Source organism: Indicator indicator, chromosome 23 (assembly GCF_027791375.1).
Source record: "Indicator indicator isolate 239-I01 chromosome 23, UM_Iind_1.1, whole genome shotgun sequence".
Classification (NCBI taxonomy): domain Eukaryota; kingdom Metazoa; phylum Chordata; class Aves; order Piciformes; family Indicatoridae; genus Indicator; species Indicator indicator.
This window is the reverse complement of record NC_072032.1, coordinates 11,317,645-11,333,838: the sequence shown is the minus strand read 5'-3', so window position 1 is coordinate 11,333,838 and position 16,194 is coordinate 11,317,645. Positions and strand designations below refer to the sequence as shown.

General features: G+C 36.7%; 1 protein-coding gene across 1 annotated transcript in view; it reads left to right on the top strand.

Annotated features, from left to right (window-relative positions):
* Positions 1-15,649, top strand: part of BOD1L1 (biorientation of chromosomes in cell division 1 like 1) — a 32,718-nt gene extending 17,069 nt beyond the window's left edge. Inside the window, exons 13-25 of the mRNA XM_054391691.1 lie at positions 2,565-2,608; positions 3,504-3,591; positions 4,532-4,611; positions 5,212-5,296; positions 6,263-6,336; positions 7,183-7,258; positions 7,342-7,376; positions 9,237-9,279; positions 10,984-11,018; positions 11,132-11,216; positions 11,655-11,808; positions 13,485-13,628; positions 14,829-15,649. Coding sequence (XP_054247666.1) covers positions 2,565-2,608; positions 3,504-3,591; positions 4,532-4,611; positions 5,212-5,296; positions 6,263-6,336; positions 7,183-7,258; positions 7,342-7,376; positions 9,237-9,279; positions 10,984-11,018; positions 11,132-11,216; positions 11,655-11,808; positions 13,485-13,628; positions 14,829-14,937 — 1,052 coding nt within the window. The 3' untranslated portion in view covers positions 14,938-15,649. The remainder of the gene's footprint in view (positions 1-2,564; positions 2,609-3,503; positions 3,592-4,531; positions 4,612-5,211; positions 5,297-6,262; positions 6,337-7,182; positions 7,259-7,341; positions 7,377-9,236; positions 9,280-10,983; positions 11,019-11,131; positions 11,217-11,654; positions 11,809-13,484; positions 13,629-14,828) is intronic.
* The last annotated feature ends 545 nt before the right edge of the window (positions 15,650-16,194 follow it).

The window sequence follows — 16,194 nt, the reverse complement described above, 5'->3', positions numbered from 1 at the left end:
TTCTATTTAGTTTAAAATTTTTAAGTAATGGGCAAGGGGGGTCAGAACTAGATGATCTTTAAGGTCCCTTTCAACCCAAACCATTCTGTGATTATGTGTAGAGGGACTGAAGCAAAGCATTCAGAAATCTTGAACTCTTTTGAAGAGCTCCTGTGGCTTAGCATTTGGTTTGTGGGAAAGAAAGGGGATGACCCTTTTGTTCCAATATGATATATTGAAAGAAAGGTGGAAAGCATTTAGGTTTTTCTATTTAGAATTGATAAAGAAGTAGGTTTGCCCTGGAAAGATACAGAAGCTTCCCAAAGAATGGCTTGCTTTCTCAGAAACTTAGAGCATCGTCATTTCAGGTCTTGAGACAGCCCCTGTGAGGATATGACAAGAATGAAAACTATTTGGCTTAAGTCACAGACTTTACAGACTGTGTGGGACTTTCTTGCTTTGGGTTTTGTTGTTGTTGGGTTGGTTTTTGTGGTTTGGGTTTTTTTTTTTGGTGGGGAGGAGGGGTGTTGCTTTTTTGTGTTTTGTTTTTTTTTTTTTTCTAGCTTTCTGTCCAGAAAATTGAAATATTTCTGGCCATCCACTGAAATTTAAAGGCCATTTATAAGTAGGTAATCACTTAACTAGATATCTGAATTGTCTTGGATCTATGCTCAGTAATTCCTTTTCCATGTATTAAATTTATCTTAACTAGGACCCAAAAAAAAAAAAAATCTGTTTCCCAAAACCCCATTATTTTAAAATGTGTTAGAATTTTCTGGCTTTCCTATTAAGGCAGAAACAAAGCCCTGCTTTGTTCCCTTCTTGATGGATTTTGCACACCAGATGCATTACAAAGATGTTTACAACACTGCCAGATGAGAGTTAATCCTCAGTTAATGGAGGAACAAGAAAAAAATCAAGTGAATTCCAAGAGGTCCCAATGATAGTGCTGCATGTAGAGCCCAGAGAGGTTAAAGATGCATTTCCCCTTATGGACAGTTGCAGCTGAAAGCCTAAATGCTATGAAAGGAGACACTGTTAAGCTCACTCCTTAATTTCTAGACAGGCATGGGAGTAAAGTGAGATATGAGCATCATTTTAAAATCTTGCATTCCTTTTCGTTCTTGGGGTAGGGCAAATTTACATACCTGCTCTAATGGTGTATAGCCATCTAAATGGTAAGAGGCAAGCTCAGCTTACAAGCAAGAAAATGTAAATCCTGAGAACAGCAGATCCAAAACCTGAACCAGTTTTTCCCCTACCCTGAGGTTTCTTTTTAAGTGTGTGAAAAACTCTGCCACTTCACATCACTCAGTCACCCAGACAGACAGTGCTTAACATACAAAATGTGCAGATTGAACTGGCTGTGATAATCTTGTTCCTTGAGAAATGTTTAACAAAAACCCATTTCTTGTGTAAATCATGTTAGATACGACATGCACTGAAGAGTAATGCTTTGTAGCTCTTGGTAGAGAGGGGTTTTTTTCCCCTCCCTCCCACCACACAATTATGTCTCTTACATATATATATACATACATATATACATAGAGCTCAGCGTACGTAAAAGGAAGTTGTTTAAAAGACAGATGTGTGTCCTGTCATGAGTATGAACAGCAGACACAGTAGTTTAGTAGTCCAAGATTCCTTGGAATGTAAACAAATCATTGCTGGTTGAGTGGGTAGGATCTAGCTCTTCGTTTGACACTGCTTTAAAAATTGAAAAATGCTGTGCGACTGAACAGTAGAGCTGTGGAAGGATTGTTGCTAAAACGTGTAGATGTAAAAAAAATCCTTAAAATTTTATGTCACATGGAGTGGGTTTATTGGATTATAGGTTTATGTTCTTACTGTAGCTGAAAGGAAAACTGCTTGGAATGTTTCAGCAGGTTTTTGGGTTTTTTTTCTAATTAAAATACTAATTCAGTGCCTTTATGAATCAGACCTCAGGGAGTTTATAGAACACTTAATGGAGCAGCTTTTTCATGCTTCTTTAATTGCATCTCTATGATGTGGCTTTGGAAGCTGCAGATTTCTTTCAAAAGTGCAGAGTGCTCATCAGATTCCATAATTCATAATGACTTTCCACATTTTTGTGATATGGAAGGCTGAGGTTCTACTTTATCAGACCTAGAGTACAGTATGGTGTAGCAATTGAACAATTTCCTTATGCACACTGCGTCAGCTGCAGGTCTCACTAGTACAATTATGCTAACTTCAATGTCACAGCATAGTTTCCATGACATTTTGCTTTGTCCCATGATCTAGGGTTGCAATGGATACAACTCTTAATTCATTCAAATGCTAGAACTATCTTTGAAATCTCAGAGCTACCATAGAGTACAAAGATGACAGCCTTCTGCCTGTATTTCAGCCCTACACTGCTTGTCAGAAATACCCATGCTCCATTATTTATTCATTTATTGAATATTGTTAAGTAGGAGATTGAATGCCTCTTATTTCCAACATCAAAAGTAAGTTTTACATACTTTCAGGCACTCTGGAATCCTTTGAGGGAGGTGAAGTAGATACTGTGACACTTTGCTCTTGCTTACCTTTTTCTGATTTTGTAATTATTTTTATAATAGATTTGCTGCAGAAGAACGCTGCTTTAGAAAAAGAAACTTTACATGTAAGTTCTTGGAGTTTAAATTTACTCTCTACATCTCTACTGCCTTTTTTTCTTACTTGAATTTGCTGCTATTTACATTAAATATTCTCTGCAGGAAAAGAGTATTTTTTATTGTATACTCAGAGCTTGTGTATATTGAGACTGTGCAGCTGTGTAGGTTGATGTCTAATACTCTTTCAAATTTGCCAGTATCAAATTTCTTGTATTGTTGTTCCACACTCTGTGACTACTTCAAGACTTGTTAATTGTCCTCTTTGAGAATAGAGGGCAAAAGTAGTGATTATTCTTGGAGCTTTTTGATCAGGACTACAAACCTGGTTTAGTGTAGTCTGCTGTGATTTCACAAGAACTTTGTACATAGAGGTATAAAAGGGGTGACTGAGAAAATTGCAATGTAAGTTGTTTCTTAAGAAGCAGAAGCAAGTCATATAACATGAGAAGTTTAAGAAACCTCTAACTTTCTAGCTTGAGTAGTAAATGTATTTATTAATACAGTGTAATGCTGGTTGGTCACATTTCTAGTGCTAGTGGGACACTTATTTCTACATGTAAGAGTGTGTCCTTCTAAATCTGGAAATACTTTGTATGAATTGCTGTAAGCTGCTTTTAAAGCACATAGTAGGTGCTTAATTAAAACTGAGACTGGTTTCATTCAAAATACTAATCAGAAATTCTGAAAATACTATGAGGCAGAAGTTCTTTCCTGGTGCTATCCAATAGTAGTAAATACTACTTGAGCTCTAGGAATAAATTGCTTTGGTAATAGTGCTGCTTTCCATTTTATTGCATGTTGTACTTAAAAGTTACAAGTAGGAAAAGCTTTCTTCCTTCTGTGTTTATAAACTTTATGGGGATAAAAGGAGGTAAGGAGTTACCTTTTGTATTTTATGTGTAGGGGGAAGACATGGATCCCCAGATAACTGAAGAACATAGATCTAGAGCAATACAATGTAAATCTTCAGGAACAATGCATAAAGACCAATGTAAGTGACACACAACTACATGAATTTGTGTAAAGCTTTTCTGCTGCAAAACCAAGTTCTGCTGCAAAACCAAGTTCTGCTGCTATTAGGCAATAAAATGGTATTTTGGAGAAAAGAATGGAACATGAGGAATTCCAAACTCCAGAGCAATTGCTCTTCCCAAAACAACTTTAAATATTACATTTAATATGCTTGATAAAAAGATGGTAATTTATTTTATACTGCATGGAAGAGTATTAGAGTAGCTGTTGGATTGGAAAGAACTAAGTTTTAGTATCAGCTTTTATCTCTCTAGAAGCAAAAAGTGTGAAGTCAGTCCAATGATTGGCATAAACATTCCTAAGTTAAAGTTGGATAGAGTTAACTTATTTCTAAGGTAGACATTTTGTTCATAGAGTGATTAGGAGTATGACTATGTAATAGCTGTTCAAGCTCTACCTTCAACTGCCTTTTTCCTTTTAGCATAAGAACAATTTTAAAACAATATATTAGGATACTTAATAATGTCGGTTTTTAATAACAGTTTTTATCCTGCTTCTACGAAATGTGATTTGATGAAGTGAGTAATTATAACCTATTAATTGTAGTGTCCCACAGAATTAACTTCTTTCTCTGTCTCTGGATGAGTTGAAGTTAAGGTTGATGTTTTATTTCTTGATGTGGTATCTGTCAAATTTAACTTTGAGATTATCTTTGAAAACAAACCAAACCAACCAACCAAACCCTACCTGTAACACAGAATAAACTTCTAATTCTTTTTTGTAATTGTTTTGTCTTCCTTAAGGCAGACATGACTTTCTGTTTATAGCTTTTAGATGAGATGCTGCTTTTTAGAATCTTTCAGATGGCACTAAGGATGAGCTGATATGAAAGTGGCATCAAAATCTGACAAATGCAGAAGGCACGTTTTTAACACTTCAGCTGTTGTTTGTTTTTGCAGGCAACCAGCTGACTTCTCAGGATATGAGAAAAGATGATGAACAAAGTCAGTGTTCCAAAACAAAACCTGATAACATCAAGGTAGTTTCAAGAACACTTTTTTTTTTTTTTTAATTGTTATGCCATTGTGAGTAAGATGGAAGTCTTAGGTTTTTCTTTCTATAGCAGTTTGGTTTGGGAGGTGTTTTCATTATGAACAGCGAACTACTTTTGCATTGTCTTGATACAAAATAACTGACTGTAGAATGATACTCAACTTTTCAAGGGGGAGACAAACTAAAAAGAAAAGACAGGAGTCTTGTGTTTGTTGTTCACAGCACTTGAATCCCTTTGGGTTGTGGTGAGCTGTTGGAGCATGGATGGTTCAGCATCCTCATGGTCATACTGATCTGGGATCTTGAAAGAGGGTATCAGATCTGGCCAAGTTCTGGGGGTTTCCCCTCTTCTCTTTAAAGTCAGAACAGGAATTCAGGACAAAATAGATGTTGCCTTTATGAGTACACACAGAATATTTGGGACTATTTTAAGAGATTCCAAAATCTTTGTGAATAAAATAATTCCTCCTATATTGAGGTCTGCAATTGGTTAGTGGTTTGGGCTTTTTTTTCCATGTAAATATCAGACAGTGGTCTTTAATTTGTAGTAAAAGTCTCATTTCTTTGTTATTTCAAAATAATATAGGAAGTCATATCAGATGGTAGAGCAGAAGTGTCCAAAGAAATGGATGTAAAGCATACACCTCCTAAAAGGACTCTGGAAGAAAAAGGTAATGAAATTGCCAATTCTGGACCATTTTTCTGTACTCACACTGAATGCTAATTTCATATAAATGATTCTGAGAGAAATTAAGATCTTGGTCTCACGTTGATCCCAGCAATATCTTGCATATATTATCTAATTGCTGTCTGTTCTATTAGAATTAATCCTAATTAATAGAATTAATCCTAATTCCTTTAATGGTGAGAGCACACTGATGTTTCCACTGTGTGTCCACCTATCCACTCCATGATTGCTTCATTCTGTACCTCAAGTAGGAAAGCTAATTGCAAATAAAGAGTTGGATAGGGAAATAACACAATTGAGGTGTGTGCCAAAAAGAACTTCTCCTAACTCTGACCACAAATAAGTGATGTCCTCTGTTAAGGAAAAAATAACATATTCACCATCAAAATCAGTCCTGGTTGTTTCTGTAGATAAACCAGACAGGAAAGAGTGCACAAAATTGCACTGTCATAATTAACTAACTAACTGCAGTAAAATTAATAAGAAAAGGTAGTAGGTTCACAGTGTTCATACTGGCTTTGTAACATCAGCCTGTCTGTGTGAACAGTATCTTCCCTGTTGTTAGTTTGCCCTATTCATAGTTCTGTCTATGAGTGAGCATGTTGACAAGTCTGAAACTGTTCTGCAATAATCCTCAGCTTCCTGTTTCATGGAATGTGGGAGAAAACTGAATAGTGATTTGCATTTATCTTACCGTTTTACACTGGGTCACACTCTTGAGCTTTTGTGTGTTTACCTTAAATTAGAAGACCTGTGTGAAATATCTGGTGTCAGGGAAAAATCCTGGCAAACCAATATATTGTTGCTACAAAGCAACTAATTTCTGATTAATTTTGGGCTACAGAATGAAGTCATGCTTTTAGTACAGAGGTAGTGACTTGTACTTTTTTCTTTGTCTAATAAAACAAAAGTGTACAGATTCTCTCTTTTCTTTTTTTTCTCTGTTAAGATGACTTTACCATCAACCAGGAAACATCAGAAAAGGACAGGCATGCTGTAGAATCAAATGAAAATTCACCAGAGGTGAGTGATCTTATTTATGTTAATTCACTAAGATAAGACAGCTTCATGCTAAAAATGAGTACTTTGTATTTTGTTGACAGCAATATTAAAAATCACTTCACCAGCACAGAAATAGCTGTGAAAACTTGGTTCACTCATGTTTGACTCCTGTAGTTCGGTATAAGCTCACCACAAGACATCAGTGGCTGGTTACTGAAATACAACTCACTTACTACATTTAAACTTAATAAATGGTTAATGTTTATTCACTTGGCTTAAGTCACTAAGATCCATTGCTAGGGGAGACATTGCTAGGGGCTGGACTTCAGTAAATGCTGAATGAAGCACTTAACCGTCTTTCCTTGTAAGCAGTAGAAAGGGGGGTTTTTGATCTGAGGTTGGAGATCCTTATGATCTAAACATCTGATAACTAGGAAACTGACTTGTTCAATAGCACCTGCTCAGCTGTTACAAGGTACAGCCTCTGCCATATGGCATTGAGAAAAAGGGCTCTCACGATACCAAGTCTGGAGTTCTTGTAAGACTGAAAAGATGTAGCTGGACAGTTAGGGTAGGCCAGCAGCATTTATGAGGCCAAGTAGAGGAGTTGTTGGGGAGAAGGGGCAGAAGACACTCTGTTCTCAGGCATGCTTTGTGCCCTTATTCTTTCCAGCTGTATCAATGGATTTCATAGCAGGCAGTGTCTCTTACTGTGAAACCTTCCTCATCTGTGTTTTTTTAACCAAAGAACACTTATTTCCCTCACTATCACATCATGAAGCTAGCAGCAGTCCTTGTATCACATTCCTCAAATGCCAGAAGTCAATTACAGTAACTAAAGAATTTTTTTCCTTTCCCATTCAATAGGGAAATCAGCCCATAATAGTGAAACGGAAAAGGGGAAGGCCTCGCAAATACCCTCTCGAAGCTGTACAGCCTGGTGGTAAGTAGTTCTTAATACCCGTGTGGAAAAACAAGGAGAAAAACAGTGACTTTCAAGTTCTGAATTCGTATTTCTTCCCTCAGGTGGGGAGTCAAAAGCTGATATCAGCACTGGGAATGTAAGTGCCTTTATTTTGTTTGGGTGCATTTAAACACGGTAATTCGAGAGCCATTTATCTGTTTACTGGTATTTCAGGAACATCTTGTGGAAAACTTGATCATTGAGTTCACTCTAAGCAAGCAAAAACTATTCATAGTATCTCCTAATACAACTGAACTTAGTAAGCAAAATAGACTATTAAATCAGAACACCAGCAAATATCCTGATAAGATCGAGCTCAGTACAATGCAAATCTGTGCTGCACTGCCTAGAAACATACTTGTACACAGGGTGAAATTCTGTTTGTGTGTACATGGGATTTACAGCTTGTGCTGAGAGTAATTTTGGCCTGAAGGTCAAGAATGGCTTTGTTTTGAAAACTTCAGATTAATTTTTTTCCTCTACTGAACCTGTCATAGCTCACAGTAATTCTTAATATCTGTGAAATAAAGTGTCTCAGTTGTATCTGCTATGTTACAATGTGTACAGTTCATTCCAATGATAGGGACATGCTGGTTAGTAACTTAAGAGCCCAAGCCCATGAAGCATACTTCTGTCTTTATAGCTCAGCAATATCTTAATTTCTTAACCCTTGGGAAGTATATTCCTGCTAAGAAAATATTGTTGAGATTGCTTCTGCAGTCCAGTGGATTACAGCACAGGGTAGTAATGGATCAGGGTATTTGAGAAGTACAACTAATTGGCTTTCTGGGAGAAGGCTTCTCTCTCAGAAATTCCTGTCTGCTATAATCAGTGTTACTGCATAGAAAAGAGATGATTTTTAAAAGCCACATTGTACTGAAACTTAAGCTTTCTGCCTGCTTGCCTGGTGAAACACCAGCTGACATAGGTGTCAGAAGCCTTAGGAATTTCTCTAGGCTATAAACAGGAGTTCTTGCCCCTGCTTGTTCTGTGCTTGCAGCATTTCAGGCAGCCCTTTGAGTCCTGTCCCTTCCACAGGTCTAATGGAGCTTTGTTTTGCAATTTCTAGTCTTTCCTAATCAACTTTCTTTTTCCCAATATTAATTTATTAATTGTAATTTGAACTGGTGGGGTTTGTGGGGAAGAGGTGTTTATGTTGATGGGCTTGGTTTTCAGTGGGTTTTTTTTTTTTTTTTCATCAAATAAGAATGAAAACTAATTCAAATCCCCTGCAGAAGCAGATATAGTTTGCAACTCAGTAGTGGAATAGATTCATCTTGTTCTAGTTGACTATTTTAAAGATCTTGTACCTCTTAGTGATGACTAATTGGTGTGTCAGTCAGGTACAGGCTGGCTGGCTCCAGGAGGAGCAATATCTGCCCTTCATCTGAGATAAGGATTCTGTAAAGTGAGATAGGACCTTGGCATGAGTTTCCCCTGGGCTGATTGGGAACAAGTTGCTATTTCAAAGGAAGCATAGACCATCCTAGTGTAGTCATTCAGTGATGAAAGCAAGTAGATTTTTTGGGTAGTCATCATAAGAGATTGTGAATTCTATTTAGCTTTTTCTGCATTCTGTGCAAATACAAAATCCTGGTGATCTCTAAATCTGATCTCTGTGTGTGTGATTCATAGAGTCACTGCACTCAACTGTTTTGTATTACTGATAAATGTATTTGAAACTGATTTTAACTTTGTTTTATTGTGATGACTTTGTCAACTAGGTTACTGAAACTGCTGCTTTCTTTAGTTTATGGGCTGATTTGACTCATTTCAAATATCAAATGGAAAACAGTGTAAACTTTCTGTATGCTCCTTAGTATTCATGCTTTCTAGATTGGCAGATATGTGCTGCTATGAATGAGAGCAAGTTGCTATGTTTATGTAATACAGTCCTGGATCTTTCTGATTTTCTTGAAATTAAAAGACACCCCCCCCTTTTTTTTTTTAATTTCAGCTGCAGCTTCCTGTATTTGCAAGTAGAAAAACACCTCAAGCAGGTAAGATGTACTTTAAGTAAGTAAAATAAAGTTAGATGCTTTTCTATTTTTTACTCCTGTTCAAACATCTGGGGTTGAAAACTTCTGGCAGTGAAAAGAAAAAGTGGAATCCCTCTGTGCAGTTCACTTACTGTAATTTTGGGATGTTCCTCACAAGGGTTTGCAACAGGGACAGATTGAACGTAGAATGTGGGGAGCAGAAAGTTTTGTTTCACTCAGTATAACTCATGCAGTTAAGAAGGCAGCATCCTCCTGTGACACTGACACTGAACTTGAAAATAAAATTATTTTGCACTTATCTGTGGTTGCTGCTGTAAAATTGGTAAGGTTTTTAAATTTTTGTTTATTTTTATACTTGTTTTGAGGGAAAAGTGCTACATTTTCCCATCCTAGCAAGAGGATTGTGTCTGTTAAGGCTTGCCTTGTGCTTACATGGAGTGTTTTTCAGTCAAAAAACAAAATGCCACAAATTTGCCAAAACATACCAAGATTTTGAAGAGTCTGTCTCTGTCTTTTGAACACAGCAGAACTAGTAAATGTTGGTTATCTGTTAGCATCATTTTGTGTAAATACTTAATGCTGTGGGCAGTCCTATGTGTCACTGCATTTCTTTACTGACTAGTTAAACATCTTTGCATTTTGTTTGCCCCATAACCTTAATGGCAAAAAAACTCGTGTGAATTTTAGAGTAGGTTTCTGCTTTTTGAAATATATTTTTAATCAGTTGCATTAACATTCTTCTGCTTGTTCTGTCAGCCTAATGGTGAGGGGGTTAGAATTTTTATCATCTTTTGTGCTTCTTTCAGAAAACAAAAGTAGGGAGCAATTTTATGGTAGGGAGAAAACGTACAAAAACTTCCTTTTGTTTTGCTTTGCTCCCTTTATTGCTAAGGATCTTTATCCTTGCAGTGTTGCAGGTAATTCCATTTGCCAAGGCTCAAAAGCCTTATAAAAGAATCTTTTTGTTATCATAGATTTGGTCAGGGTAGAAGTGGTAAGCATCTGCTTACAAGGGGTGAGGCCTTGTTGAAAGATAGAAAGATGGGTTGTTGGGTAATGAATGTACTTCAAAATACAGAGGCCAGCCTGTAAGAAGGACTGACCTGAAGGTAAGAAGTACTTCAACAGAAAGTCACATCATTTGCATGCCAGATGTTAGACAGATTTTAAGTACTGTCTTTTTGAGCTACACCCATTTGGTGCTTCAACGTTGACAGCTAAGCACTAGAACAGACTGCTTAAAGGGATCACGTTTTTTGGAGACTTTAAAAATTGAACAAGATCTTGAACAGTGTGAATTCATATAGCTATGGTCTTAACAAGAGGTTGGACTAGATGACCTCCAGAGGCCCCTTCCAAGCTAAATTTTTCTGTGATTCTGTAACTGGTTGACAGTAGTTTAAAAGGATAAGGAACTTTGCTTTTCCATTAAAACAAAATAGCATGTGCAAAAAGCGATAAATAACAGCAGTCATACAAAGCCTTACTACTTTAAAAAAAAATTAATAATTGCCTCAGTCTCTGTATATAGCAAAATACAACAAAGCCATATTGTAAATTAGGTAGAGACTTGATATTTTTTCTGTGTTTCTGAGATGTTTATGCAAAGTTGACAGAGTTGGAAACAACTCCCTTGTAAGTTGATTGGCGAAAGATTTGAAGTTCAGAATTAAATTGTGGGGTGTGTTTTTTTTCTCTTCTTAGGTACAGACATATCTAATAAGAAAGAAACAACAAATGTAAGTGCAGTCATTTTCACTTGGAAGTTTATAAGCACTATATAATGAAAAATGTCTGTCTTCTATTTAAATTAAATTGTTCTTGCCTTACTTTCTTGCATTTCATTTTACAGGAAGATGATGCTGAGAAGGCAGAGATGATTGTGCGTAAAAGGGGAAGGAAGCCCAGGCGTGCTCTGCTTCAATCAGAGGAAACTGGTAAAAACATGAAAAACTCTGCTACTCCCAGCAGAATGTGGAGATACTACTGTGCCTTTCTGTTTACTAATAGCAACAAGATAAGCTTTATTCTATTTTCCCTCCTTGAGGAAAAATCATTGAGTTCCAGCTAGTGTAAATATTACGTAAATATGTGTCAATTGCTGTAATCTCATGTCAAAATTGCAACATCCCAGATGCTTCTATACAGCCTCATGAATTCTCTGTGAATTCTGGCTACAAGCTGCATAAGTAAACTATGGTGAATGTGTTTAGCAAGATTAAATCAAACAAGTGTGAATTACAAATGTTGAAGCATAAAGGAGATGGAAAATTACTTACTTACAATGGGATTTGTGATTAGAATACCTTTTCTAAACTAAGTGTCCACATCCGTTTGGAAAATTATAGCACATGTGTAAAATTTTACATGGGCAGAAACACTGGAGCCAGAAAGAAAGCGGCAGAAATTAACATCTTCTGAAGATGAACTCAAAGAGCAGGAGGAAGGCGAGGAAGAAGACGGTGAGGAAGATGATGAAGCACATTCCGGAGCCACAACTAGATCAGCCACAAGATTAGAGGCTCAGAGGTAACTGTTTATGGAGACACCGGTAGCAGGACTTTTTCCTATGTTGTTCTCAGCTGTTGTGGGTTTTGTTGCTTGGGGGGTTTTGGGGTGGTTGGTTTGTTCAATTCTTAAATTGATGAGAACTTCGAAAATCATTTTGGTTCTGATTCTAGTACCACTCCTCTAGAGGTGAAGAGACAAGAGGGGAGATTGGGAAACTGTTAGGTTTCAAAAGACATTTTTAAATACATCAGAAGGTAAGAACTGGTCCTGTTGGTAGTCTTCACCCTAGTCATATCTCAGAAGATGATTCTAAGAACACTTAGTTCTGATAGGTAAAAGTGAGCTCTGATTTGACTGCAATCTGCCATTCGATGCTTGGAATTAGATCAAGGTGAAAATGTCATTTTCCCTGGTTAGTTTTCCAAAATTTTTTTTTTCAAGTTAAGTATATGAATCTGCAGAACTGGAGGACTTCTGTCTGGTGATCTGCAAGCTCAGAAAGCAATCTTCCTGCAGAAGATACCGTGGCAGCAAGAGATGTTTTCAAGAAGCTGTTCTTAGTACAAGTCTCCATAGCCTTAGGCCTGCCTTTTGGAAGGCAAACTGAATTATCACAAAGCTCCTCCTTTTGACTTTGTTGTGGAATCAGCTTTGGGAAGTTTTAATTTCTGTTGCTGCCTATCCAGAACAGAGTTGGGAGTCCAGGCTTTGTTTTTATGTTCATGGTGAGATTTCTGTAAATTCACTGGATTTGCTTCCTTCCGAAGGATATATTATATGTTAGTCTTTGGGACTTATTCACAGTGTGCTCTTGAATTCATAATGTCAGAGCTGAATCAGAAAGCAGTTATTTAGTCTTCATTTAAATGAAAACTCTGAAGGTTTGCCACACTACACTTTGCAAACAGCAACTTTGTTTTGGTAAAGGCTAGGGGACTTCCTTTGGTCTTGCATAACTGTTAACTCTAAAAATGTAAGGAAAGTTTTTAGATTTTAGTGTTTCCATTCTGATTGCTTGTGGGAACATTTACTTTTTTTCTATTTATACATGTGTGTGTATGGTTTTGTATCTCAGATTTCCAGTGCTATCTTTCTAGCACAGGCTGTAACACAGCATCTCTATCTTACAGTGCTGCAAGGAGTATAAAACAGCATTTTAGAAGTAGCATTTGGGAGTAATTCTGTGGAAGGAGCTGCTTCTTCAGCATTGTAGGATTATCAGTTTTTATGATTTAAGTAACCTGTCTTCCAAACTGTGAACTAAATCACCAGTAACCAGTTCTTCATGTTTCTGAACTGGTGGATACTGGATAAGCAAACTTTCTTTCCTGCTGCAGTCCACTCTCCTCTGCTTATTTTGGTTTTCTGCTGTTCTTCCAAGCTATTTTGTTAAACATGAACACTTACAATGAGAATGACTGCAGATTTGGAACCAGGATTAAATGATAAATACTGTCAGTGAAGTAGCCTTTTGACTCCACATTTAATAGGGAAACACTCAGCCTGACATTGCAGTTTGTGTCCCAAAACATGCAAGTGGTTTGTGTTTTGTTTTTACTGTTTCTTTTGGCAGCTTTGGTTTACTTGTTGCAAATACTCTGCAGTCCTAATTTTCTGCTTGTGGAATTCAAGAGGAAAGTCACTTGGTAAAAGCATTTTGTTGTATATACATTCATCATTCTTTTGTATTACAGAAAGCAGCCCAGCAAGCCAACCACACGTGCAACTTCTAAAGGCAGCAGTCCAAGTTCAGTTTCTCCCAGAAAACGACAGAACCTAGCAGCAAAAAAAAGATCTCCAAGTGATACAAAAATGAATAAATCTGCTCCATTGACACAGTAAGTATTAAAGTTGAATCCACTTCTGGTATTTGTTTTGGAAGCCGCTGCGTTGGTTCTTTCCTTACATGTAATATACTGCTTCAGAATCTCAGCAGCAGTCTAGCTTTGCTCTGTTCTGTTCTCTTGTGATACATAAAAGCTTTTAAAGGATTTTCTTCTGTTTACTTTTTTTTTTCTTTCTTTCTTTTACATTTGGAAGTCTAGATTTTATTTTTCTTTATGTCCTCAAAAACCTCTTGGGAGAATCTGAAAATGCTGTTATGAAGTATTTTAGCTTGAGCTGTGATTCCTTCCTGAATGAGGGGAAGAACAGCTGTAGTTCAGGTTAAAGCAACATATGATGACACAATCCTAATGCTTCGAAGTTCTTTCTGAGTTCAGCTGATAAAAGAGAAGCTCTGAGAGTCCTTCTGTCAACTTCTGAAAATATTTACCTTTCCCTCCTTCCCTCTACACTTTTTAATATTTAAATTTGAGGTCAGAGTATAAAATCCTAAGGGAATAATAGATGTGAAATGCAGTTGCTATTTGTCTTGTAAATATGTTTACTTGTAAATAGTTTACTTGTAAAATGGGTTATATGCCAGACAAACTTAGTTGTCCTCTGCTCTGAAATGTGGCAGTGTCTTCAGACTGAGCCTTGGGAACGTGACAGTCCACCTCCTGTTAATTGCTTTGTATGCTTATGAATGGCCAAGAGTTTAAGCCAAATTACAACTGGTTACAGCTAAAATGTGATGGGCTCATATATGGATACTTAAATAAGAGAGATGGGTACCTGATACCTGTGCTTCACTTCCTGTTGTGCATGTGAGATTTAAGGCACTTAACTGCTGTTCTAATGTCTTTGTACGACAGGGTACAAAGTAATGCAGCTTGTTATATTCTGTTACAAAACACAAGGCTTCATGAAAGAAAAGGAGGAAGCTCTAGCCCCAAATGCTGCATCTGGAGCATTCTCCAACGTACAGAATTAGCACACAGCACACCCTGCTAAGATGCAGTGGGAGTGTGCAGGGTCTCCCTGTGGCCTGTGCTGGCATACAATGTTTGAGCAGTAAACTTTTAAGTAACACCCTGGTAATTTATCAGAGATGGGCAATCAAGTTTCATCCTCTAAATAGGATTGTGCCTGCACACCCTTTTTGTTTTACAGGTCCTACCATTATTAACATGATTATTCTTACTGCTTTTCAGGTTAAAGGTGCAGTCTATCAAGCGTAAAAGGGAAGAGAGTCCAACAGTGGTACGGAGAAAAGGCCAGCAGAAAACAGAGGAGACACCAGTAAAGAAAGCAAAACGATAATCTCTACCAGATAGTACTGTTCATGGCAGAGTCAAGAGAGTCAAAACAACCACAAACATCTGTGCTTCTATTTTTATTTCATTTTGTAAAGCAAAGGGATTTGCACGTGCTTGTTTCAGAGCTCTAAGTTAATCAATGCAGTACTTTTAAGTTCCATTTTAAACAGCTTTATAAACTATTGTTTATACAGAATATTATGTACATTTATTTCAGATGAAAAAGAATAAGTTTACTTTGTATCAGAATGAGAAAAAAAAAAAACAAAGCAAAGGAAAAAAAAGAAAGTAATTATATATTTTATCACTGATTTGGAAAGTTGGGGTTTCCCAATTGACATGCTAATGCAGATGCTTCCAACCCATGAGGCCACCCCATGGGCCTCCTAATACACTTTGTATATAAACTTGTAAAAATAGGTTGTATTTTACTCTGTGTATGAATCTAATCAACGATGGACATTTTATTTATTATATGGAAGGCATTGGTCTGTAAACTTTAGTATATACCTTAGGTTTTTTTAATTATATATTTTACATTCTATGCAGATGTCAGTAGGAAACTTCCCCTCTGCTCCCCCAGGGTGTCTAAAAACCTGAAGTTCTCTGAAAGATTCTCAGACAGTTGGTATTTTTCTCGCATGCATTGAAGTAGTTTAGCATAGTGAAAGGGACTTGGTTCCTTTCTGGTCACATTTGTGACAAAGTATATTAAAAAAAAATAAATTCAAATGTAATCTTGCTAAATTATATTTTCACTTGGGAATTTACTACCAACCTGAAGAAATAAATAAATAGTATTAGGTTAGATTTATTCACAGTGAGCCAACACTACCCTGAACTGAAACAGTTTTGTTTTGCAACTGAACACCAGTTCTTTCAGTATTTGTCTTTGTTTTCAACAAAGAGGGACCGATTGAAATCAAATGTCACTTCTCCTAACTCTAGAGCTTCAGCATTTTATGTTACATTTTATACACAGGTATTAATAATAGAACCTGGCATTATTGCCAGAATCTTTTTTTAATGTATATTAACTCTAGTAAGAGCAAATGTTCAAGTGAAGTTGTATATAAAGTTAAACTTTTCTTATGATCAAATGTGTCTCTTGTTATGATGTGATGAGTTGCCAAACAGTCTGAGATTATTTTAAGTGTTTTGTTGATATTCTGGTTTATAATTAAAAAAAAAAAAAGACTCGGGGGGGGTTGGAATTTTACCCTTTTTTTGTTTTCTTTTGTTTTGTTTGTTTCTTTTTTTC